The sequence below is a fragment of the Lithobates pipiens genome, unplaced genomic scaffold (assembly GCF_037356315.1).
Source record: "Lithobates pipiens isolate NorthernLeopardFrog02 unplaced genomic scaffold, aLitPip1_a1.2 Scaffold_13, whole genome shotgun sequence".
NCBI lineage: Eukaryota > Metazoa > Chordata > Amphibia > Anura > Ranidae > Lithobates > Lithobates pipiens.
The window spans coordinates 42222203-42248806 of NW_027507718.1; the positions used below are offsets into that span (position 1 = coordinate 42222203).

The following is a 26604-nucleotide window of genomic DNA, read 5'->3' on the forward strand; positions in this document are numbered from 1 at the left end:
GAAATATTGGCACATGGACATATGCATCCTTAATGTCTATTTATGCTAGAAGTTCTCCTCCCCGAAGCGTGGATACTACTGAGCGAATTGTTTCCATGCGAAACGAATCAATGTTTAGGAATTGGTTCAGACCCTTGAGATTTAAAATGGGTCTGACACTTCCATTTGGTTTCGGCACTGTAAAGAGGTTTGAATAAAACCCCAACCCCTGTTCTTTTAAGGGAGTCTCTATGATCACCCCCCCCCCCGAGATAGCAGCCAGTCTAGTGCCTGAAATAAGGACTTTTTTATTGCGTCCTTGGGAACGTTCAATCTTAGAAAGTGAGATGGTGGAAATTCCCGAAACTCTAGTTTGTACCCCAGAAACACTGTGGAGGTGACCCATTTGTCCTGGATTTCCTCCCACCAGACCCCTGAAAACTGTCAGAGCCTCCCCCACTCGATCGAGCGGGGGTGCCCCTACATAAAGAGGCCTTGGGACTTTGCTTTGTAGACTTCTGCCTCCCAGGGCTTTTTCTGGCCCTGCGTTTGGTTCTGAGGCCTTCCTCTTGGAGTTGATGGCAAAGGCCGTCGCAGCTGTCTGGAGGCCATTACCCCTGGCAATGGAGAGGCAGAACCTTTGAAAGAGAAAAACGCTTACTCTTCCTTTTACTGGAAGAAGGGTACTTTTTCCACCAGATATCTTCTGGATATATTTATCCAGGTCATTACCAAATAATTGTTCCCCATGAAAGGGAAAACCAGTCAGCAGCTTCTTACAAGGCAACTCTGCTGACCAATGCTTAAACCACAAAACCCTGCACATATGAACTAACTTAAGGGCAAGGTGAGACACCGGATGAATAGAATCTTTAATAGCGTCAACTGCAAAACAAAGGATCTGGATGATCCTAATCAGCATAAATAAGCTGTTCCAGCAACAAGTGCATAGGAAAAGTATGTGAACCCAAAGAGGATAAAGGTGCTTCAGCCGTCTCTGCTAAGGGTAATTTATAACCAAAACGCACCGTTTCAGTGAGTGATTGAACTAGAAATCTTTGCGACTGTGAAGCTGAAACCGAATCCTCTGGGATAGAGTCCTCAAACAAGGAACCATCCTCCTGCCCCTCCAGTGGGCCCCCCAGGGGCACATCCGAATCCTCTACCCACTTCTGATCCGCAGATGCCGAGTCCAGGGCAGGGGAAGGGGATCTTTCGCGTTCCCTCCCAGCCTGGGAGGAGGATGCGAGCGAACTAGCTATCTTTCCTTCCAAACCAGCCAGGTCTGCAGCCAAATCGTCTTTAGTGACATATGCAGAGGCCGGAGTGTTCAAGTTAGCTACAATGCCTGACGGTTCCAATGGCTCAGCCTGGTCAGCTGCTTCAGGACTTTCAGGAGAGGAGGATACTGTGGAGGCATGATTATGGTGCTCAGACCCTGACCGCTGCGCTTTTGCACCCCTTCTCCCTGCTTTTGTCCCTCTCTTTTGGGAATACATAGTCCTAAGCACACAGCAGAGGTACTATTACCATCCATCTGAGCACAGTCTTAGCAATGGTTAATATGCTGCTATCAAATGTCAGCAAGATGCTAAGTGGATGTGTCTGAATTGCCTGTAGCTAATCACCCAGCGCTTACATGCCCTTGGACTGTGTCTGTGTTACTCCTTCAGCCAGCACTCTGTACACAGCAATGGCTTATACGAAGCCGCCAGTCCGCTCCATGTGCACGCCGGCAGCATCGAGCCCCGCCCCCTTGTGACAAGCTCTTAATCCACAAAACTGTGGAGGAGAGCACTCGCGTATACACGCGCAACAGCACACATCGGCAATCCCAGGGAGGGTTTGTATGCTGATGCCTGTGCTGCTAGGAGCCTAGGAAGCAGACCCCTCCACAGGTACTGCTGACACAGCAATCCATAGGGGCTCACATTAGATGTTTAACACTACATATGTCAACACCCTCTAATGGTTGACCATATAAATACAGGCAAGACATCATCTACTTAAAATAAGTCCATAGGAATGCCCAGTATCTTAGCTTACCATTCCCGCCGCAGAGTACAAACTGGAATACTCACAGTGACTCAATCTTCACCCATCACGGTGGGTTGGATTTATGCCAGACCTTCAAGGATGAGGTCCCCTTTTTAATGCAGGGTCCACTGTCTTGGACCCGTATAGTGCCCTACCAGAACAAAACCTGTGGTATGAGAATGTGACCAAGGCACTGGATCCCAGGGCACGGCTCTCTTAAAAAGAAGCGTTACGGGCAAAACCTTGTTCTTCCGTACCAAGGCTCAGGTACCATCCACCTTAGCCTTTGATTGTGGCCTTTGAATGGATCCGATTGTACAGCTCCTCGACCCTTTAGCACAGATCTTAACCGTGACCAACACCTTAGACATAGGTGAAAAAAACTGAGGTAGTCTCTGTGTGGGAGGGGTTATATAGGGAGGGGGACTTCCTGTCTGTAATTATGCCAGGGTCCATCATCTGAAGGTGATACAGTTATTGCTGTGGTGCTCTGTGTCCCATGATGTACAAAAAAGAAAAGATGATTTAGATGCTGCAGTCAGGCATCCCATTATTCTGTGTACCTACTGTGCAATTCTGAGAAATCAATATTGCACAGCCAAAGGTAATGCCTGCCTATTTACATATACTAAATAGCAAATACATTTTTCAAAGCAAGACTTACAATAGCCAAAGAGACGGGTAGCAGATATACTCACCTAAGTCCCCCATATCTCCACTGCTGCTAGTTCTGGTGTGGGGGACTGCTGGGTTCAGCACTGACGGCTTCAGGTAAGTTAAAAAAAAGTATTTCAATTTTATTTTTTTGGTTTTTCTTTTAAAAGGGATTTTTAGAGCAGTGGTTCTCAACCTTTGTAGTGTCATGACCCCTTAATAAAATTTCCCAAATTGTGGGGACCCCTAACAGTAAAAATTATTTAAGTAGTACGGGTTCCCAAACAATGTTTGTTAAATGTATTGGAAGTCTTTGAATGGAAGGAGGGCGTCAGAATAGCAGTTATCAGAACCCTGCAGTTAGCACGGAAGATGATAATGCTTCACTGGATATCGGAGGATCCGCCCACAGTTAAGGAGTGTATTTCTGCAGTTGGGAATATGATTAGAATGGAGAAAATTGTATATCAACACAGCGGATGCTCCCGGAGGTTGGGGGGGGGGGGGTGTAGTGCTGGCCGGGAGTTGGGATGAGTGCCAGTGCCGGGGGGAGTTCTGATCAGCCAACTTAGGTGCTCTTGATCAAGGTCATCTGCTGATCTGAGAACTGTAGTGGGGGCTTTTAATGGCAATTATAATCACATATAATGTTACTCACTTTGTCTCCAGCTTCACTGTGTCTCTGACTTTGTGGCATCTGGTAGCAGTGACATCTATGCCGAAATCAAGAGATCTCCTCCAGCCCCTCCCACTTCAAATTTCTCACCAGTCAGCTGACCTCTAGCCTCTGCCCCCCAGCAATGCCGCGCACTCAATGGGCAGCTGTGGCCACCCAGGAACAGCACAGCTGGGTGGCCGCAGGTTCCAGGGACAGCCCTGCTGGGCGGCCGCGAAAAGACTGGGAGTGCAGCACGGGCTTCAGGAACTGCCCAGGATTCAGTGACCCCTGGCAAATTGTCATTTGACCCCCAGGTTGAGAACCACTGGTTTAGAGGGTGTATGTTTCTATCCCAGAGGGGGCTTTAAAAGCCTAACTCAGTACCCCCCTCTAGCATAAAAACAAAAGAAACAGCGGGCGCTGCCATCTAATTGTAGATTTATTTGAAACAATAAAAAGTACTTAAAATAGCACTCAACAGTATGGTTTCAAATAAATCTACACTTAGATGGAGGCGCCAACTGTTTCTTTTGTTTTGATAGTGCAAGAGTTAATATGCAAGAGTTAATATCCTGAACAACAAAAGGAGCTGCAGCCATTTCACGTGGACACATACATGGGACTCCGCATATACTTTTACTACCCCAAACACACCTTGTATGTTTTCCCTTTTTCTTTGTGACTTCATCCACACTCCACTCCACCACCCTAGCTATCTTAGCACCATGTAGTTTCTTTTTGTGCCCAACACCAGCATACTACCCCTTTCCCTGTGTTGACCTTTGTATTGAACATCTATTCCAGATGTCTTGCAAACCTCTTTCCTCCTCTGACAGAGAGTAATACTAACACACTAACATCAGTGCTGTTCTCTGCATCGTTACACTGTGAGTACAGAGTCTTGTGTTGATGCCCCCTCATTGGGCAGTCCCGTGACCCTTGTACTTCATCACAAGATATGCTCAGTCTGTCCCACTGCATGGGACAGCTCTAGAACCCAGATAATGCAGTAAGAGCCATTTTACATGGTTTTATACTGGCAAAGGGGACAACTGAAATTAAAAGCAATTGTGCATGTGAATGCCTTTGGTATGTGGGCGCAAAGCAACAAATAAGTGAAAAGAGATTCTACAAAGATATTCTAAAACGGCCTGGACAAATTTATTGGTACCCCTAGAAATGATCCAAAAAAGTTGGAACGCTGTATAAAATCTAAATAAAAACAGAATGAAATGATTTGCAAATCTCATAAACTCATATTTTATTCACAATAGAAAACATCAAATGTTTAAATCCCTAGTGCATGCATGCAGCCTTTTGGTATTTGATGTGTGGTCCTCGGACCTCAGCAGTTTTTAGTGGGAACACTGATTCGGGTAATAGCATTGATCCCTACTAGCCTCGTGTAACATGTCCCCAGTTTCATATTGTCTTCTGCAGCCTTATCCCCAGCCAAAAAAAAAAAAATGTATCCTGTCCACTCTCTGACCCTCATTTCCTCTATTAGGTCTGCAGTTTCTAACTACTCTCTAAAGAATTATTATTAAAGCATTATTATGGTGATGTCAGGGGCCACATTTGAGGCCCCCTTTAGTTCATAAGTTGAGAACCACTGGTTTAAAGAAAGAGAAGTTACAATTTTAACCACTTCAATACCGGGCACTTTTACCCTCTTCCTGCCCAGGCCAATTTTCAGCTTTCATCACTGCCGCACCTTTCAGGGTAGAGGGGGGTGCAGATACCTGTATAATACAGGTAGCTTCACCCACTTCAGGGGCATAGATAGCCGCAGATTCTGCGGCTATTACGCCACTTCCTGCGGGCCCCCGCTGTCTGCTGGGAAACACATGGATCCCAGAGACAGCAGGGACCATCTTTATTGCCCAGTCCGACTCGCGCATTAGCAGTAGGGAACCAGGAAGTGAAGCCACAAGGCTTCACTTCCTGATTCCCATACCGAAGATGGCGGCGGAAGCACCTGAGAGCCGATCGAGAGATCGGCTTCGGGTGCTGACATCGCGGGTGCGCTGGACGGATAAGTGTCCATATTTTAAAAGTCAGCAGCTACAGTATTTGTAGCTACTGACTTTTTTTTGTAAACGGCGGAACTCCCGCTTTAACAGAAAGTGTATTTAATCACCACTGGGTTTTTTATTTTCTTGCCAAAATGACCCCTTTTTGGAAACTAGACAGTCCAAGGTATTTAGTAAATGGCATGACAGGTTTTTTAAAGTTATAATTTTTTTTAATACACTGTGACCAGAGCAACATAATGTTACCTTAGTAACATTATATGTACTCTGGGGGAGTGATCAGGATTTTTTTTTTTTTTTTACACATTATGTTTGGTTATAGCAATAAGCAAGCATTTTACTGAATGAAACAATCTGCTTAGTTATGATTAGCTGTGATTAGTCAAAGCTGGTACAAATGGTACAGGTGGGCTGTGTTTGGCCTTGTCTTTACCATGTAATCAAATTGACCAATCACAGCTAGCAACATAATTCTACACAAAGTAAAGCATAAAAGGAAGCCTTCCATTGTGTACAAGTGTAATGCGACCAGCAGTGCTTGGTCACAACGGTCACATGGTACCAAGTAGGTACTCTGATCAGTCAAGCTGCTATTGGCTGGGCAGGAACTAGTTAAAAAAAAAATGAATTACCTTCAAAAGTTAATTTTGAAATTGATAGCAGCAACACATCTCAAAAAGATGGGACAGGGCCATGTTGACCACAATATAGCATCCTCTCTTCTTTTAACAACACTGTAATTGTCTGAGAACTGAGGAAACCAGTTGCTGGAGTTTTGGGGGAGGAATGTTGTCCCTTTCTTGTCTGATATAGGATTCTAACTGCTCAACAGTCCTTGGTCTTTGTTGTATTTTTCATTTCAAGATGTGCTAATTATTTTCAATTGGTGAAAAGTCTGGGCCGTAGGCCAATAAAGCACCCGGAATTTTCTACTACGAAGCCATGTTGTTATCATAGATGCAGTTTAGCATTGCCCTGCTGAAATATGCATGGCATTTCCTTGGATAAGATGGCGGTGTTTATGGATCATGTTCAGATATGGCTTCTTTTTTTGCACGATAGAGCTTTAACTTGCATTTTTGGATAGCAAGGCTTACTGTGTTCACAGACAGCGATTTCTGTGACAATGAAAATGGATTTCCTCGGCCCATGCAGTCATATCCATTTCAGAATCATTCTTGTTTTTAATGCTGTCCTGTCTGAGGGCCTTGTACACAGATTTCCCCAGATTCTTGGAATATTTTGATGAGATTATGTACTGTAAATTGGGAGTCCCCAACCACTGACATGTGGCCTCTCTGCAGCCGGGCTGTGAGTGCGGCAGACGAGAGTACAGGCGGGTGGGCGACATGAGAGCAGAGAGATGTCATAAACACTCACTGCCTGCCCTGCATCACAGCAGTTCCACCCTCACTGTGCAGCCGGGCGTAGCAGAGAGATTACATTATCTATCACTGCCCGCCCTCTGGGACCCAGCCAATGCACATGTGCTGAAAAGCTGGGGAGAGAAGCCTTTACAAACAAGCTGCATCTGGTATTTTTTTGGTGGCAGGCAACAGTGGGAAGCTTCAGCTGGTGGCAGGATAGTGACAATCTGCATCTGGCGACAGGCAACGTGGCAAGTGACAATCTGGATATGGTGGCAGGTGACCTGGCAAGTGACAATCTGGATACGGTGGCAGGCAATGTGGCAAGCTGCATCCAAAGGCAGGTGGCGTGAAAAGTGACAAGTTGCATCTGGTGGCAGGTGATGGTGGCAAGTGACAAGCTGAATCTGGTGGCACGCAATGGTGGCAAGTGACAAGCTGCATCTGGTGGTAGGCCATGGTGGTAAGTGAAAAACTGCATCTGGTGGCAAGTGGCATGCCTAGGCCTCCCACTGATTCTGCATTATGGCGAGTTGAACTATTTAATTTTATATTACAATGTAATAATTTAAATAATGAGCTTCAACAATCCTGATACCATATCAGCCATGGTGCTGTGATGATTGAAGCGCCAACACCAGCCACTGCCCCAACAAATTGCCCACGAAAAACCCCTCCCCCCTGGCCTTAGCATATTTTCTTGCACACAGCCAGTCCACAGTGCCAAAAAGGTTGGAGACCACTGCAGTAGATGATTATATATTTAAAGTATTTGCAATTTTATATTGAGGAACATTATTTTGATATTGTTCAACAATTTTTAGACACAGCTTTTCACAGATTGTTGAACTATTGCCCATTTTTACATCTGAGACACTGACTTTCTAAGATGCTCTTTTTATACCAAATTATGTTACTGACCTGTTACCAATTAATCTAATTAGATGCAAAATGTTCTTCCAGCACTTTCTTTCTAAAGCCCCATACACACTATTCGATTTTTGTCTTCAGATTTACCAAAACCTTGTAGTGCAAGGACCTCATATTATATGGTTTTGGTAAATCTGAAGACAAAAATCTGCAGAAAATCTAATAGTATGTATGGGATCTTAGTACCACAGATTTTTATTGCACTTGTCCAACTTTTTTGAGACCTGTTGCTGCCATCAATTTCAAAATAACATTTGTTTCTTAAAATGGTCCATTTCTCAGTTTAAACATTTGATGTGTTTTCTATTGTGAAAAAAAATATGGGATGGGTTTATGAGATTTTCATATCATTGCATTCTGTTTTTATGTAGATTTTACACGGTGCCCCAACTTTTTTTTGTAAATAATTGGATCTTGATGATATTTTTTAACGGTTTTCCATTATTAGTATCAAATAGCTTTTGTCTTTTTAATTGATCTGACAGCCTTCCTAAATGGTCTGCTTTTTGGTTTCATTGTGTGCAGCATACTGAACATGACCAAATAAACCAAAGGAAAGAGTTGCCTGAGGAGATCAGAAAGTAAATTATAGTTGAGCATGTCAAATGTAAAAGACATATACAACCATCTCTCAGCAGCTTAATGTTCCTGTGACTACAGTTGAAAATATTATTAAAAAGTTTAAAGTGGATGTAAACGCGATTCATGAAATTTGAGCTGGGCACATATATCTGCAGTGTTTTGTTATCTTTATTCAAAGCACTACATCCCGTAGCTGTCTCCTGCTCTGTTCTTCTGTTATCAGCCTGATAACTCCTGACAAGTTCTCCGTCACATGATAAAAGCAATCTGAGTTTTGTGTTGGGGGGATGCTATAAATAGATTAGCTGAGCCCTGAACTATTCAACAAACAGAGCTGAAAGTCTTTATCTATGAGGAGAGGGGGTTTGTGCGCATTTCCTCCAATCAGCTGTCTTGGCTGTATACCGAGGCTGCACTGCAGTGTTGGAAAAAAAACCTTATGCCAAAAGAAGACTGGTATAGAAAAGTGCCACTACATAGAGCCTATGGCATTTTTCGATACCTATATTCTTTTGGCATAGGATTTTTTCTATGTTATTTAGCCACTGTGCCCCACCTCTCTATACATGGGGTGGGTGGATGAGCGCCTGGCGGTAATTCAGTTTTATTTGAATGGCTTGGTTTCCAAAATCTTTGCATGCTTTCACCGCAGTGCTAACCAGAAAGATAAATCAACAAGATGTGCAGTTTCTAAACAGTATATAAAGATGAAGACAGCAGATATACATGTAAAAATTATGTAGAAGGATTTGTTTCCTTCCTGTGCATCATCTGAGGCTGTTCACTTCACTGGGTTTATGTGCAGGTTTACATCCATGGGAGTGTAGCGAAGCACCCTGAATGTTGCCACAAGAGGAAATCGACCCTTAAATTAAACTGAAGAGAAGAGAAGAGATACAAGCTGAACACCAAAAGACATGCTGGTAGGTTAATTGGATCCTGTCTAAATTGACCCTAGTATTAAATGTATGATTGTGGATTAGGGGACTTTAGAGTGCAAGCTCCTTGAGGGTAGGGACTGATGTGAATGTATATGTAAAGTTCTGCATAAATTGACAGTGCTATATAAGTACCTAAACTCTAAGGCCAAGATACATCTGTGTCAGAAAGCAGACCCAGGAGCACTCTACACAAAAACATAAAAGAAAAAGAGAAAAAAAAAATCATATTGATAAACCAAAATGCTTCTGGGAAAATGTCCTTTAGACAGAAGAGACAAAACTGGAGGAAAAACATTATAAAAAGGACCTATTGCAAAACATAGAGGATTCTCAGTTATGTTTTTTAAAGTGCTTTGTTGCATTTGACTATAGTGTCTAAACTATGCAAGGCACAATGAAATCTCAAGACTATCAAGGAATTTTGGAGTGAAACTTACTGCCCAGTGTCAGAAAGCTGTTAAGGTCATAGCTCCTTCAATAAAATAATGACCAGAAACACAAAGCTAAAGCACCCAAGCATGAATAGCAGAAGTAGCTGAAGAATGTGGTGTGAAAAAAACACTGTTCAAACCTTAGACAGCTGGGGCAAGAGTGGGCAAACTATCTGTTGGCACGTGCAGAAATGTCTCAGAGAGCTACAGAAATCACCTGTTTGCAGCAGTTGCCGGCCCCTCTATTATAACAAGGCAGAACACACAGGGTAACGTTTTTCTAAAATGGATCTTGTAAATACCGTTTTACAACTATCTTCAGGCCAGTCACGTGACTCCTGGCCGGTCTCCTACTTCAATCCAGGGCTACTGCAGAAGGGGCCGAGATCTCCCTCCGACGTTAGTAGGGAAGGTCCCGTGGCCCTCCCGCAGTAACCCTGGATCGGAGTAGGAGACCGGCCGGGAGTCACGTCACCGGCCTGAAGATAGCTGTAAAACAGTATTTACAAGCTTTGTTTTTGAAAAACATTTACCCTGTGTGTTATGCGTCGTTCTAATAGGAGGGGCTGGCAGTGACAATTGGTAATCTTTTATTTTTTAATAATAGCGGCAGGAGGGAGGGGCAGAGACAGAGACACAGACATGGAGCGGACAGGCAGGGAGGGAGGAGGACAGAGCAGAGCTGCAGATGAAGGAGGCATGTAAGCTGACCACTGTAGTCAGGGCTCAGCAGCCATGGTTATCATGGTCAGCTCACAGAGGGGTAGACAGGAAGTGGCAGGATAAGTCAGCTTTCTTTTTTTTTTTAGTTTAGAGAGGGGCAGATTATACAGCACAATCATTGTGTTGGTTAATTTGCTATAAGGAAACAGGATCTCTTTTTTTTTTGGGTTATAAACACTTTAAATAAATAGAGCCCCAGGGATTTAGATTTCTTTCCCTTTTATTTAACCAGTTCCCGAATGTACGTTGGCAGAATGGCACGGGCAGGCAAACTGGCATGCAGGTACGTCCAGTTGAATTTGCCGCCCTGCCATCGCGTGCGCGCCGCCGGCGTGACCCTGAGAGTCTGGTCGCGGGTCCCGCGGACTCGATTGCCACGGGCATACCCGCAATCGTCTCACGGGGAAGGAGAACGGGAAGATGCTGTGCTTCCTGTGATTGGAGCAGAGATCAGTGTTCACTAGCACACAGCCCAGCCCCCCACAGTTAGTAACACGCCCCTAGGACACACTTAACACCTACACTGCCACCCCCTGGTTAACTCCTTCACTGCCAGTGTCATTTACACAGGAATCAGTGCATTTGTATAGCATTGATTGCTGTATAAATGACAATGGTCCCAAAAATGTGTCAAAAAATTAAAATCGCTGATCGCCGCCATTACTAGTAAAAAGAAATTTAAAAAAAATAAAAATTATTAATAAAAATGCCATAAAACTATCCCCTATTTTGTAAACGCTATAAATTTTGCGCAAACCAATCAATAACCGCTTATTGCGATTTTTTACCATAAATATGTAGAAGAATACGTATCGGCCTAAGCGGAGGAAAAAAAATGTTTTTTTAATATATTTTTGGGGGATATTTATTATAGCAAAAAATAAAAAATTATGCGTTTTTTTTCAAAATTGATGCTCTTTTTTTGTTTATAGCACAAAAAATAAATACCGCAGGGGTGATCAAACACCACCAAAAGAAAGCTCTATTTGTGGGAAAATAAGGAAGTCAATTTTGTTTGGGAGCCACGACCACGCAATTGTCAGCTAAAGCGACACAGTGCCGAATCGCAAAAAGTGGTCTGGTCATTTGCCTGCAAAATGGTCTGGTCTGAAAGTGGTTAAAGAGCAACACCCATTTAAAAATATTAGAGCAGCGCCATACCTACTACCCTCATATACTTTTCATCTCAGTCTCTACTTAGGTAGTTTTATTAGTAGGGGCTGCAGGTCTCGCAAAAATAAAAAATAAATGATTAAGCAACAGCCAGTCGCGTGAAATCACCTCAGTTTTTCAGCCCTCTAACAGCCGCTTTTGCTGGACCACTTTTTCTTTGGGGCTTAGATGCGCTTTAAGGATATTACATTTGACAATGTCATTGTCATTTGTTTTATCCAAAATATTCTGCTGAATCACAAGAAAAAGGGAAGCAAAGTCTGATTGGTTATGAAATATAAAATAAACACTGACGGCTGTGAATGGCTTATTTCAGTAAAAAATTGTGGGCTCTTTTTTCGTGGAAAGGTACCAACAAATTTGTCCATGTATGTATGCATGTGTTTATATACATTAATATTTATTTTTTAAATCACAATGGCTACCGCGTTCACAACCTGAAAAAAACATGGCAAGTTAGTGTTGACCAAATCATTTTTAGAAAACTTACCAGACTTGTGTTTCTTGTGCTTGGCTCTTTTTTTGTTAAGCAACAATTTGTTATGCATTTCAGTCTTAAAAGATTTAAATGTGTTTTGAAGATTTTCACATCTACCCTGTGTATTTTCTGCCAAAAGATCTTTCATTTTTTTCTTCTTCTTCTTCTTTTTTGGTCTCCGAAGTTTCAGTTTTTCATGGTTCAGTGCAGAATGATCTAAAATAATATCCATTGCCACTCGGTGGCAAAAGCCTTCAGTGTTGTTGGTGTGGTTGCCATTCACATGGACTTGAAAAGTTTTAAGTGCATTTTCTTTCAGTGGACTAGTGTCAGTTTTGAGAAGGGCAGCATCTGAATATTTCTCTACATTTTCCAGAATCCTGATTTCTCCAGGACTCAGAGGTTCTCCGTAACCCACTAGTTCTCCGGGGCTACTAGGCTTTTCTATGTTCTCTTTGCAAGAGCCAGGCTTATTTATGTCACAAAGATCTCCATCTTCATGTTTCCGGACTGTCTTTGTGCTACTCACACAACTGTCCATATGACAGTTTCCAGGATAGTCAACATTTAGCTCCACAGTCCTTGAGGATGGAGCTACTACTGGCTTAACAGGTTTAAACTGACCGTTTTTCTTTTTTGTAAATTTACATTTGGATCTACGGAATCTTGCTCGCGGTGTTCTTTTAATTTTAATTGGAGGGATAGGAAACTCAGGGGCTTTCAATGGCCTTTGTTTGTATACACGCACATCTGCACCACAAAATTGTGGGAAGTGAATATAGGAATTTTCTTGAACATCATAACCTAAAATCACTTCTCTACATTCATGGATTGGCTGTCCAAGTACTGCATCCTGTACTTCGATCTGTGTTTCATACACAAAGTCACAAAGACCTTTAAGTAACCAGACCTTCTGTTGAAAGGTCAGTTCATGAAATGTTTTTTGCTCAAGAGGATTAACTTCCCCAAGGACCTTGAAGAATTGAGAACACAGTCCAAGCTTCTCAGCACAATTCTCAGGGTTCTCTGCCTGACCTATAACTGTATACCATTGTTGAACCTTCTGCCTAAGTGCTGCTTCCCAAGCTCGGTATAGGAGATTAGGCCTACGGTGTAAAGTCGGTCTGCGATGTGGAGGGCTTAATAAAGAAGTCATTATCTTTGACAAAAATACATTGCACTGAGGCATGAATAAACATCTTTCTAGTTCATAAAATACTATTTCAGGAAGATTTAATATTTGTTGTGCTAAACAAAGGAAATGACCTATGGCTGGTATTTCCCACATTGTCTCCATGCATGAAGGTGCAGCAAGAGCTAGGAGGTTTTTGTCCCATTCATCCATTTCTTTTTGGCTAGCTTCCTCTGCTTCCTTGCGCTCTTGTTCCTTAAGTCTGTGTAGACATAAAAGACAAAATACAACATGTCTGTATACCATTTTTGCATTTGTTAATGTACAATTGTGCCTTTGTATAAATAATCCTGCATGGGGTCTTCCACCCCACCCCTCTTTGCTACTATAGCATTTATCAGACTTCAGATAAAGCACAATCCCACTTTACATCGCCAAACTTTCTGCTAAGTAGACAAGGTTTACATTGAATTTGCCTCTAGTCGCTTGGAGTCACACCGGAATTGGTCAGACCGCAGATATACATCAGCAACTGTTGAAAAATAGACCATCTTTTAGAGAACAGACAGCTATTTAACCACTTAAGTAGCGGGAGGATTTGCCCCCTTAATGACCAGGCCATTTTTTGTGATACGGCACTGCATCACTTTAACTGATAATTGACGTGCGACACTGTACCCAAACAAAATTGACTGCCTTTTTTCCCCCCCACAAATAAAGCTTTCTTTTGGTGGCATTTGATCACCCCTGTGGTTATTATTTTTTGCGCTATAAAAAAAAAACAATGTGCGACAATTTTGAAAAAAAGAAAATGCTTTTTTTTTTTAAAAAAATGTCTTCATCAGTTTAGGCCGATATATATATATATATATATATATATATATATATATATATATATATTCTGCATATTTTTGGTAATAAAAAACGCAATAGGTGTATATTGATTGGTTTGCGCAAAAGTGATCACGTTTACAAACTATGGGTTAGATCTATCCTTGTTATCGTTTTTACTAGCAATGGCGGCGATCTGTGATTTTTAGCGGGACTGCGACATTGCGGTGGACAAATCTGATGCCAAATGACACCTTTTGGGGATCAGTGACATTAATACATTAATCAGTGCTATAATGCACTGATGAATGTAAAAATGACACTAGCAGGGAAGGGGTTAACACTAGGGGGAGTTCAAAGGGGTTAACTGTGTTCCCTAGGTGTGATCTAACTGTAAGGGAGGGGATGGGCTGCCAAGGACATGATAGATGACTGGAAACAGTAGATCTCTGATGTTCCCTATCAGAATGGGGATCCGCCTTGTTTACAAAGGCAGATCCCCATTCTGCCTCTGTACTAGGCGATCGCGGACAGAGTCCACCTCACCCGCGGGCACGCTCCGCAGAGTGCATCGCTGGTGGCGTGTGCCCGCCGCTATGCCTGTGCGAGCAGGCGTACAGCTATGCCGAGTCGCGCAGGAGAGAGAACCTGACGCCCTATGACAGCTACAGCAGGGTCGCACTTTGCTGGAAGGCCATCATAGGATGTCCTCCTGTGCTCGCGTTGCTTGCCCCCTGTGGTGTGCATCTGCAGTGATCTGTGACCGATGCGTTCCTCTGATGCAGCTGATCACAGATCGTGGTAAAGCTCCAATCATGGTGGCTCTTTACCATGTGATCAGCTGTGTCCAATCACAGCTGATCACAATGTAAACAAGATTTGCCAGTTATCTTCTCCTCAGGCTGACAGCACGTATGGAGAGGGAGAGGAGAGCCGAGACCCAGCAAATCCACACGGGGACATCTACACTGATGATCAGTGTCCTGATGATCAGTGCAGCCCCAATATTGACCAACACTGATGCAAATCAGTGATGCCTCATCAGTGTCGCCTTTAAGTTCCCATCAGTGCAGCCTCATTAGCCCACATCAGTGAAGAGACACATTAATTATTTACAATGTTTTATCGGGGAAACTAAGTAAAAAAACATTCTGTTTGTTTAGCAAACAAACAGAATAAAAAATAAAACCCAGTGGTGATTAAATACCACCAAAAAATATTATGTTTTAAAAAAAATTAAAAAGATAAAAATTTTGTTTGGGTACCGTGTTGTATGACCACACAATTCTCATTTGGCCAGTTTGCCTAGGTAGGAAGTAAGGGCCCAATAGGTAAAAAGGTAAACAATGAAACATCCAGTATATATTTATAAGATAACATTGCAGCAATTGATAACTGTTTTTATTAATTATTCTGAATGCTCTTGGTAGATGGAAGGGCATGTATTGCTGGTAGTCTTCAATAAAAAAATAAAATAAAAAGGCGAGAAAGAACAAAGCATTTGGATGGTAGCCCAGTCTTTAAAATTGCTGGTTAAGGCAGGGGTTGACAAATTTGCTTGGAATCTAGGAGCCAGCTAAAAAAGTTAGGAGCCAGGTCGGTGACGGCGATCTGGACCTGTCCCTGGCCTGACATGGAGACGAGTGAGGGGAAGATAGCCCCCAGCCCCCCACATATGAGATCACCTCTCATTGGACACACCGCTCGAGTGCTAAATGGCCGCTGTGATTGGTCATTTAGCATGATCTGTGATTGGCTGTATCCAAGGGACACGGCCAACACAGAACTTCCCCGATGCTCGCCCATGGCGGCGTGCAGAGGGGAAGTAAACAGGAGGATGTCTAGGGACGCCCTCCCGGCAATTGGTGTCCGCGCTGTAGACATCTTTCGTCTATAGCGCGGGCACGAAGTGGTTAACAAAAGAATGTGACTATTATTTCCGACATATTCCCGCTCATTTACTGCCATTTCCCTGCTAAGGGTTCGATCAGGTCCGCCTGAAAAACTGACAGGTGAACCTGATCAGACAGCCCTTGTGAAAGGGGTCAAGCAGGGAGGATTACAAATAATTTTTTTTTTTTCCTTAATTAAAATAATTTTTTTTTTACTTTTTCCAAAAAAAAAAAAAAAAAAAAAATATATATATATATAATTAAATTAATAAATAAATTAATAAATTTAATAATATATATATAATATAATGAGAAGCCATTTACCAGCCACCACACTCACCGTTGGGCAAAAAACAGGCAGGGGAGCTTCACTCCATTAGGAATTAGCATTATTGGAATAGGGTGTCATTTCTACATCCACCACAAGATGGCGCCAGACTACCGAAAGATTTTAGAAGGCCGCAAAGCCGCGGCCTCAATTACTGGCCGGCGCGGCCCGATGGAATTGCGCGGCGGAGTTCGGGGTCCAAATGGAGACAGGATACCCCAGCAGCGTTGCCCCAGTCGCCAGGACACGAAATCTAGGCGCAAATGCGACCTGGCGACCGGGGTTTGTCGAGCCCTGGGTTAAGGGGATATTAAAGTATAACTCCAGGCTAAAATATAATCTCAGGATTTCACCTCTGTCATTGTGCTGCGAAAACAAAGCTACATGTCAAGTCTACGAGTTGAACCTTGTCAACCTCTTTCATTCAAGTCTATAGTAAATTGACAAACACATCTGTGGGGGTTTATCAAATATCAGTAAATTTTTGATCCATTGATCGACTTGGGTACAATCAACATGTCAGACTTTTACATGCAATTATTTGCCAGCAGCTGTAGCCTTGGCCGCTTCTCTGATTATTGCTCTCCTTGTCTGGCCTGTCCGTTTAGGTGGACGGCCATATGTTGCTAGGTTTGCAGTTGTGCCATACTCTTTCCATTTTTGGATGATGGAGATTGAACAGTGCTCTGTGAGAGGTTCAACGCTTGGGTTATTTTTTTATAACCTAACCCCGCTTTAAACTTCTCCACAACTTTATCCCTGACCTGTCTGGTGTGTTCATTAAGGTTCCCTAAAAACAGCTGTATTTATACAGAGATTAAATTAGACACAAATGGACTCTATTAAATTAGATGACTTCCGAAGGCAATCGGTTCCACTCGATTTTAGTTATGGGGTATCAGAGTAGGGGGGCTGAATACAAATGCACGCCACACTTTTCAGATTATTTGTAAAAAAAAAAAAAATTGAAAACCATTTAGCATTTTCAATCAACTTCACAATTATGTGCCACTTTGTGATGGTCCATCACATAAAATCCCAATAAAATATATTTATCTTTTTGGTTGTAACATGACAAAATGTGGAAAACTTCAATGGGTATGAATACTTTTTCTGTTTCAATCGTTTTTATTACAATATGAGAAGAGTAAAAGCAACAAGAAAACTGTGCAGAGCAGCGAACAATCCTTGCATGCTCTGTATAGACAATAAATTGGTAAATAAGTGGGGGGAAGCAACAGCAGAAAATCTTGGCTCACAAGTGAGCATTTGACCACCAACAGAAGTGGACAGGAATAACTTTATAATAATAATAATAATAATTTTGTGTTATAACATGGATATAAAAACAACAAAAACATTGTTAACACTTGGAGGTGATCACTCCTTGAATCAGAATGTGGGACAATAAAACCCAGGATTTCGAGGTCAAGATCACCTTAAATTGTAATCCCTGGAAGTAGGCCTACCAGGTAGGAAAGCTCACATCCAGCTACCATGGTTCAAAGTTTAATATTCGTTGCCAAGCATTGTAACGGTCCCACAAAAGGGACCCCGGGCCCTCAAATATAAACATCAATTTAAATAAGAAAGGAAAAGAAAAAGCTAAGATAACGTGATGCCAAGGCTGGCAGGAGTTAAGGAAACAATGAAAGAGATAAGACGAGGAAAAGAGAAGAAAGGAAATGGATTTGTCTAGGGATCCTGCATCAACTTATTCATATGATGAGATTCATTCATCTGTGACCTGCAAGTAAGCAGCCAAGGGGACCATATTTTGTCGAAAATTGATTATCTCGTAAGACACTCACATGTGAGTTTTTATTTTACTATCGCAATGTCTAGGATAGGGCTTTTCCACGTTGTCGCTATAGCGACTTTGGCTGCTAGAAACAAAAGTAGATTAAGGTCTGAGTATGTTGTGGAACATTTTCAACAGGCTTATTTAGTAGGGCAATACTCAATATATAGTGATGTTGACCATCGCCAATTAAGCAAACGTGAATCCTATTGGATCCATGAAACACGGGTTCTTGCCCCGGGAGGTTTAAATGTGGAATTTGATTTAAATTGTTTCATTTCGGACAGATAATTGTTTTATTCTATAGTATCTGATTCTTTTTTATATTTATTGTGATATTTTTATTTTTATATTTACTTTTTGTATATATTTTTTGATTTCTTTTTTACCTGTATGGTATGTGTTTAATTATAGGTATGTTTGTTTGTTTTTTCTTCATGTACGGATCAGTGTAGCTTTCTGATGACGTCAGCGGCATTTGCGGGTATATTCGTTAGTTCTTATCATTGGTCATGCGACCTACCGGGAGATTCGTTTAAAGCTTTGTATTGTCCGTTTGGGCAACGTCTCGTTCGTTTCTCTGCATATTTTATGCGAGAACTATTAGTGGGTGATATTTTGTTGCCTAATTAGCGGACTTGACGTACGCTTCTCTCTGGTGTTGATTTTAATTTTGTTTTAAATATTTTTTGGCGCTCATAAAGTTTTCTATACGCCCTCTCCTTTCCCTCTGTGTATGGAGTGATCACAGATGTATGTTCCGGTGTCACGCTAGTAGCGGCATTTGCCTTGCGCATAACTCCGCTGTTTATTGGTTTAAATTTAGTGTGTTAGTATAAAGCGGTCGTCCGACGTCATTCCGTCACCGCTGATGAAGTCCCGCCCTTTCCCTGGGACGCAACGCGTACGGACCACGTGACTCGCGTCGTGACGTCATCCGCCAGCTGACACACTGATCCATGCATGTTATTTCCTGCTTTGCACTCGGCACTGGAGATCAGTGCTTAGAAATGTGAGTGGAAATTTGTTTTTATTCATTTGTTTTAATAAATTGTTATCAAACGGAGAGCACTAGATTTGCTTGTTCTTTTTCATATATGACATTATCCTGATCTGATGACATTGAGGAGATTCTATCTGGAAATGCTTCCGTTTGGTTTGCTGTAGCCTTATACTTCACCCTTGATGGGAACATGTGTTTTTGACCTATCTGATTTATCAGGGGTCCATTCGATGAGGTGAGAGTCCAACTAGTTCATTGGTGAAGGGATCACATCGTCACTGGATATATTGATTAAAGACACACTGCACAAGTGGACTCTTTTTGATCTTTCTTGATCACTGTATATTGTATCATTCACTATATGGACTTTTATTTATGCATTTAGTATTTCACTGTAAAGAGTTTTATGTATTTGCGCTGTACTGAGATATTTATATTTTGAAATGTGGGATTTGGTAATTTGACCTACAGTATTCTAGCTGCATTTTTTCTTTATATATATATATATTTTTTATTTTTTACTGTTTCAGTTTTTTTAGCGCTGGTTGACTTTCTCACTATATGTTGACCATCGTGACTTAAAAAAATGAATGAACCCTCTTTCAAAAACGAACCTTGGGACACAACCACCACACATGCAACAGTGAGCCTATCTGGCCACATCCCCTGAAACAGGTAGCCGAGGTGCCTGCATACATTTTTGACAGGAGCTCTGGCACTAATTACCATCTGGTATAGACTTTGTAACCTGCTTCAATCAAAGCAACATTATTCACTTTACGGAGTTGCGTACTCCATTTACGCCAGTCCTCCACCTCAGCGGCTATGGACAGATCCCTTTCCCATGCCACCTGGTAAGATAATCTAGCAGTGCAGTCGACCAAAAGTTTGTATAGCATGGAGACACTCACTCACATAGCAGCATCCTGCATGCATCCAATTTCGAACACAGTTTGGACTGCTAAGTCAGAGCTTTCCTTCTGCAAAGATTTGAGAAAGTGGTAAATTTGTTGCAAATGGAAGCTCTCCGTGGGGGGCATCTCCAAACTTCCCTTGAAATAGGAAGGGGGGTGTATGCCCCTATGATCAAGATAGTCACCTATATGGTATAGCCCCTTGTTCAATCACCAGCCAAATCTTTCAGGTTGAACATGGTGGAAACAGGGGATTGTCAAAAAGAGGAGCTATCGGGATATGTGCAAAGTGCAAAGGCCACCTCCTACAGTTCGTGTCCCACGCATGTAATGAGTGGGAGATAGTAGGGCACAGTATAGCTTTACAACATTCTGGTGGATTCCAAAAGGGCAAGATCTATTGTAAATGGAGAGCATGTCTGGGCCTCTATAGAAACCCAATCTGGTCGATAAAGTTGTAAAAAATAAAACTGGCGCTCAGTGACAAAACAAAATAAAAAGCAAATTATCCACGCAAAAAGTAAAATAAAATAAAATAGAAATAATTTTGCAGCTGCTGTATAAAAGTGCTAAGACTTCAAAAATTGCTGTACCAGTGAAAACAGCGCTAGCAATAGTGACTACATAAATATGCTCAAAATTAACAAAAATAAATATCCATCATGATTGTGCCTAAAGTGTCATCATATGGGCAAATGATACAAAAAAAAAAATATATATATATATTATATATGTCCATCAAAATTAATTCAATTAATAAAGTGTCCAACATACTAAGCGTGCAACACAATATGTCCCCTTCTTGGGTTAGACTCACCACCCAGATTAGGCAAATATATGAACTGATGGTATAGACTCGAGGGATTCCAAAAACCAACAGATGCACACCAGATAGCAGAGGGATTTTGATATAAGTGTTCCACCGATAAGAAAAAAAGACTAGATATGGTGAAATATTGCAAGACTTCTTTAAAAGAACTGCACATAAAGCGCTACTTACAGGATGCAATGGAAAATGGAACATTCAGAGCAAACTTCCACGATCGCTGCTCAGATGGCGTGTGTTCCACGGAGGCAGGAAATGGCGTCAGTAGCTAGACTGTAGACTGGAAATTACGTTGACGCGTTTCTCCCCTCCTCCATGACATCGATAATGTTGGCTGTAAATTTGGCATAATTGGGCGAGCTGCACAGGCACATAGTATTTCCTAAAATCAGGCATGCCTAGTCTGCCTGAATCCTTAGGGGCTTACATTGTGGCCAGAGCTATCCTGTAGCCTTTGGTTCCCTAAATGTAATGGAAGATTTTTGATTAAAAGAGTCGCGTGGCATGAACTGGGACCTGGATAGGCAAAGTGCGAAAATAATGTAGTAACCTAGATAGAACTTAACTTAACGAAAGCAATTCTACCCAACCATGACAGATTTACATCAGACCATGCCTGCACATCCTCTAATAGCTTAATCGAACAAAGTCAGATAATTAGCTTTGTAAATTGAAGAGATGGTGGGGGTCAGTCGGATTCCGAAATAGGGAAGGGATGTCTGCTGCCACTGAAAAGGGTATCGAGTCTGGATACTCCGCAAAAGTAGAGATTGGTAAGTTGATATTCAGCGCTTCCAAATTTATCATTTGCCATGAGCCCTGAAATTTTCCAAAATGGTTCGGCATGAATACTTTTTCATATGCATCATCTAACGTAATGGATAAAGCTGTTAAACACAAGAAAAGTATGGTACTTGTAACTCCATGCTTTCAAACAGCTGTGGTAATTACTAAAGCAGTGAACTGATCAAATCACCTGTGCAAAATAGTGGAAATCCTGAAAACATGACCTGTTGGTGTGCCTTGAGGACTGGAGTTAAGAAACACTGCATTAGAGTGCATATACACATTTATGCAATCATAAGGTATTCAGCCTGCTAACTCCCAAGATATAGAGATTTATAGGGGGTTTACAGGAGCAAGAAGAGGAGGACTTTCCTGTCCATTAATATCTTAAAAATATGTTTTTTTTAAAGCAGATACAAAAAAGGAGAGAGAGAGAGAGAGAGAGAGAGAGAGAGAGAGAGAGAGAGAGAGAGAGAGAGAGAGAGAGAGAGAGAGAGAGAGAGAGAGAGAGAGAGAGAGAGAGAGAGAGAGAGACCTTCCTGGTCACAGGATAGATACCCTTAACTTACAGATAAGATTTCAGGATGGAGTATGCTTTTACCCTTTTTTTGTTTGATATCATTACAGATCAGTATGGTTCTTGGTGCCCAAAAAAGTGTTTGTTATCAAACTTCATGTCTCCACCAATTTCTGCTCCAGTGTTTCTACAGATTCAGCTAGATCCCCTGTGTTGGGGTACGGCAGGATACTCGAGCATTCAACTCTGTCACTTGAAATCCTGGAGACAGAAAGGGGGATTTCCAGACACAAATTATTTTGAGAAAGTAATTGAAACCTTCTCTGTAGTGATACATTGACTACTAGGAAAGGAGATATGCTAAAGCAATGTTTCTCAACTTTAATCCTCAAGTAACAGGTCGTGTATTCAGGATATACCTCACATGAAACGGGTGTGAAACTGATCAAATCACCTGTGTAAAATAATGGAGAGCCTGAAAACATGACCTGTTGGGGGTACTTGAAGACTGCAGTTGAGATACATTGTGCTAAAGTATGGAACTCATTTTTTACTTGGTGGGGGAAGAAGACTATACAAGGTTTATGGCTCAATCACCTACCATCCCAGAATTCCTGCAGGCTAGATTAGATAAGGGTTTGCCACCTAGTACCCTTAATATAGAAATAGCAGATTTTTCTGTTTTCTTTGAAAGCTAGGTTGGCGGAGGATGACCTTTTTCATGAGATATCCAGAGAACACTGCACCTCACAAATTGTTAAACTACTGCTCCCTGGGATTTAACTTTAGGTTTGTATGCTCTAACAACCCATTTGAGATTGTCTCAAATGCTCAACAATAAAGATGTTGTTCTTATTAGTCATTGCATGCATTGGGGGGATAGGAGACTTGCAAATTCTGTCATGTAGGGACCCATGCTTGTTCATCCTAGAAGATGCGGTGATCCTAAAGTCAGTCAGCGTGTAACACAAGGTAGCTTCAGGTTTTCATAGATTACAAGCAGTGACTGTCCCAACTACAGCACCCAGATAAAATCAGAAGGAAGCTCAAAATTCAGATTTGTTAGATTGAAATTGTTTCTCTTGAGATACGTGAAACTCACTAATGCCCTGTACACACGATTGGTTTCCCCATGGGAATGAACGCTGAAGGTTTTTCCGACGGAGTTCCGCTGAAACTGTCTTGCGTACACATGATCACACCAAAGTCCGACCGTCAAGAACGCGGTGACGTACAACACGTATGACGGGACTATAAAAAGGAAGTTCAATACTTTCATCGTAGAGCTTGTGCTGTGTGGGGGCTTGGTGCTGGGGTTTATACTTTAAGTCCAGTCCATGAACAGGGTGGGGGGGTGGGGGAGTTCATGGACCAAGAATTGGTTACTCCAGCATGACCAATTCTCGCACATGCCCGCCCCCCCTAAATTTTTTACAATGGGCCATCGGGGCGGGGGGGGGGGGGGAGGAATATGATAAGTGGACCTTAGATTCTTGTCTGGAAATACTCCATAGTACATTAAACATGACATTAAAAAAATGCTATATGGATGTTGGCCAAGAATGTTTGTGTCTAATCTGCTTGCAATGTTATGTGCAAAAGTACTTATATTTTTTCTGTTTTGACTCCACAGTTCCCTTCAACGCTACAGGAATGGCAGACTGTGGCCTCCCATTTTGCTGACCATTGGAACTTTCCCAACTGTGGAGAGGCTATAGCTGGGAAGCTCGTCCACATCGTGCCACCACCCCATTCAGGGTCTTACTATTAGAACTATAAGGGGTTTAACCACTTAAGGACTGCCTCATGCACATATACGTCGGTAGAATGGCATGGCTGGGCACAAGCACGTACCTGTATGTTGCTTTTTAAGTGCCCAGCCGTAAGTCGGGTGTGCGCCGCCGGCGGCGCGCTCCCGATCCGGACCTGAGCTCCGTGACCAGCAGACCCAATTGCCGCTGATGTCCCGCAATCAGGTCACAGAGCTGAAGAACGAGGAGAGTTCTGTGTAAACAAACCTCTCCCTGTGCTTCCTGAGCCTGTCACTGATCGTCTCTTCCCTTTTATAGGGAAAGACGATCAGTGATGTCACATGCCAGGCCAAGCCCCCTACAATAAAAAAAACACATAACACCTACACTGTCCCCTAGTGGTTAACTCCTTCACTGCCAGTGTCATTTATATAGGAATCAGAGCATTTAAATAACACTGATTGCTGTATAAATGACAATGGTCCCAAAAATGTGTCAAAAATGTCCGCCATAATGTCGCAGTCGCAATAAAAAAAAAAAAATATATATAATAATTGCTGATCTAGTAAAAAAAAAAAATATTAAATAAAAATTCTATAAAACTATACCCCATTTTGTAAACTTATATATATATATATATATATATATATATAAAAATACACACACACACACACACACACATATATATATATATATATATATATATATATATATATATATAAATACTAAACTATAACTTTTGCGCAAACCAATCAATAATCGCTAATTGCGATTTTTTTGACCAAAAATATGTAGAATACGTATTGGCCTAAACTGAGGGAAAAAAAAAATTTTTATATATATTTTTTAGGGATATTTATTGTAGCAAAAAGTAAAAAACATTAAATTTTTTTTCAAAAATTGTTGCTCTATTTTTGTTTATAGCGCAAAAAAATAAAAATAAAAAAAAACAAATAAAAAACAAAAACGCAGAGGTGATCAAACACCACCAAAAGAAAGCTCTATTTGTGGGAAAAAAAGGACGCTAATTTTTTTTTGGGAGCCACGTCGCAAGACCGTGCAATTGTCAGTTAAAGCAACGCAGTGCCGAATCACAAAAACGGGGCTTGGTCCTTTGGCTGCAAATTGGTCCGGGGCTTAAGTGGTTAATAGTATAGTGTTAATGGAGGCGGTGTCGGCACAATATGAGTTCCTCTATGTGGACGTGGGGAAGAATGGTCGGATGTCAAAGTCTTCGCCCAGATGGAGTTTTACCAACGTCTCCAGACTGGTGGCCTGGCATTGCCACCTGGTGCAGACAACGTGGAAGGACCCCCGTTCGTCTTTATTGCTGATGAAGCATTCCACCTGATGAGGCCATTCCCCCAAAGGACCCTCACCCTGAAGAGGAGGGTTTTTAAACTACCGGCTGGCCAGTGCGAGAAGAGTTGTTGAGAATACTTTCGGGATAATGGCCAGCCGGATCCGCCTGTTTCTGACAGCAATCCATATGGTGGACTACAAAATCAACCATATCGTCCTATCCTGCTGCATATTGCACAATTTTTTAAGGAAAAAAAATGCCCAAAATTATATTACTTCAGTTGGGCCTGAGGCCAGACTTCCTGTTAACCCCCTGACGGGCCTGGATACTGGCCGTACTGACTTGGCCCCCCAAAACACCCATGAAGTTCAGCAGAAATATGTAAATTATTTTATGGGTAGGGGGGCCATTGCTATGCCAGACAATGTGTAAAACATTTTTTTAAGAAAAAAGAAAAAAACTGATAAAATCTTGCATTTTCTTTATTGCTTGTGTTTGTTTTTGGTTGTCTCCTAGTGCACTTTTAGTGCCAAGTGGATTCTCCTTCAGTAAATAAGCCCCATTGTCACTGTAAACACAAAATTACTTCAAAAACTGGTATTGACCATTGAAAGAAGAAGCCACACATTGTTGATGAGCAAAGTCTTTACTCTGTGCACATTTGCGTTCTAAAATTTTGGGGTAAAAACATATTTTTTTGTTTTTTTTCACTTGTTTGTTCAAAATAGGCATGTTTAATAACATAAAATGCAAAAATCTGGAACTTACAAAGTTCAACATAGAAAACCAGAAGGCAATATCAGACATTATAGTATGCACTAAATGTCTGGATATTGCCTTCATCAGATGGGCTGATGTCACCCCTGTAACAGCCAAATTTTGAAGATGCACACAATTTGGGAGTCAAACTGGTTATTTACCTCCTGATCCCATGCCCAATGTCAACATGTGCTATCTGCCATCATGGGGAATCAATGGACGTGTTTTGGGGGTGCAATCCCTTCCTCTGACCTACTTCATTTGGGAGGAAGGGGTTGCATTCACAAAACACATACATTAAAATCCCCTGATGGCAGATAGCACATGTTGACATACCATGTGCATCTTCAAAATTTGGCTAATGACACAAAAATAGTGTTTTTAGAACAACAATTGTTAAAATAGTTGTATTTTGAAGATTTTTTAAATTCTCCCCAACATATCAATCATGTTGTTCATTTTTTGTTCAAGAAAATGTAGTTCCTTTCTTATGATGTAGATTTCACGATTCCATGTCATGATGTCCTGGTTATATTATACTTGTTGTGATTGTAGCTGTATTAGTGCAATTATGACAAATAAAAAATGGAGTACTGTCCGTGATACTTTTTTTTATTTGCACTAAAATACAATTTTTCAGGACAAGCTTTCGGGGTATGTCCCCCCTTCAAGGTCCAAGCAGTACTGATTCACACATTTTTTAGCAGAATGTTTAAAAATAAAAAAATAAAACAACACACACACACACACACACAATCTCTGGAGGGAAAGGGAA

At 41.6% G+C, this 26604-nt stretch overlaps 1 protein-coding gene across 1 annotated transcript in view; it reads right to left on the minus strand.

Moving 5' to 3' along the window:
* BRD10 (bromodomain containing 10) overlaps nt 1-26604 on the minus strand; it is a 76378-nt gene that overhangs the window by 19719 nt on the left and 30055 nt on the right. The window contains exon 3 of the mRNA XM_077475052.1: nt 11999-13380. Within this exon, the coding sequence (XP_077331178.1) occupies nt 11999-13380 (1382 nt within the window). The remainder of the gene's footprint in view (nt 1-11998; nt 13381-26604) is intronic.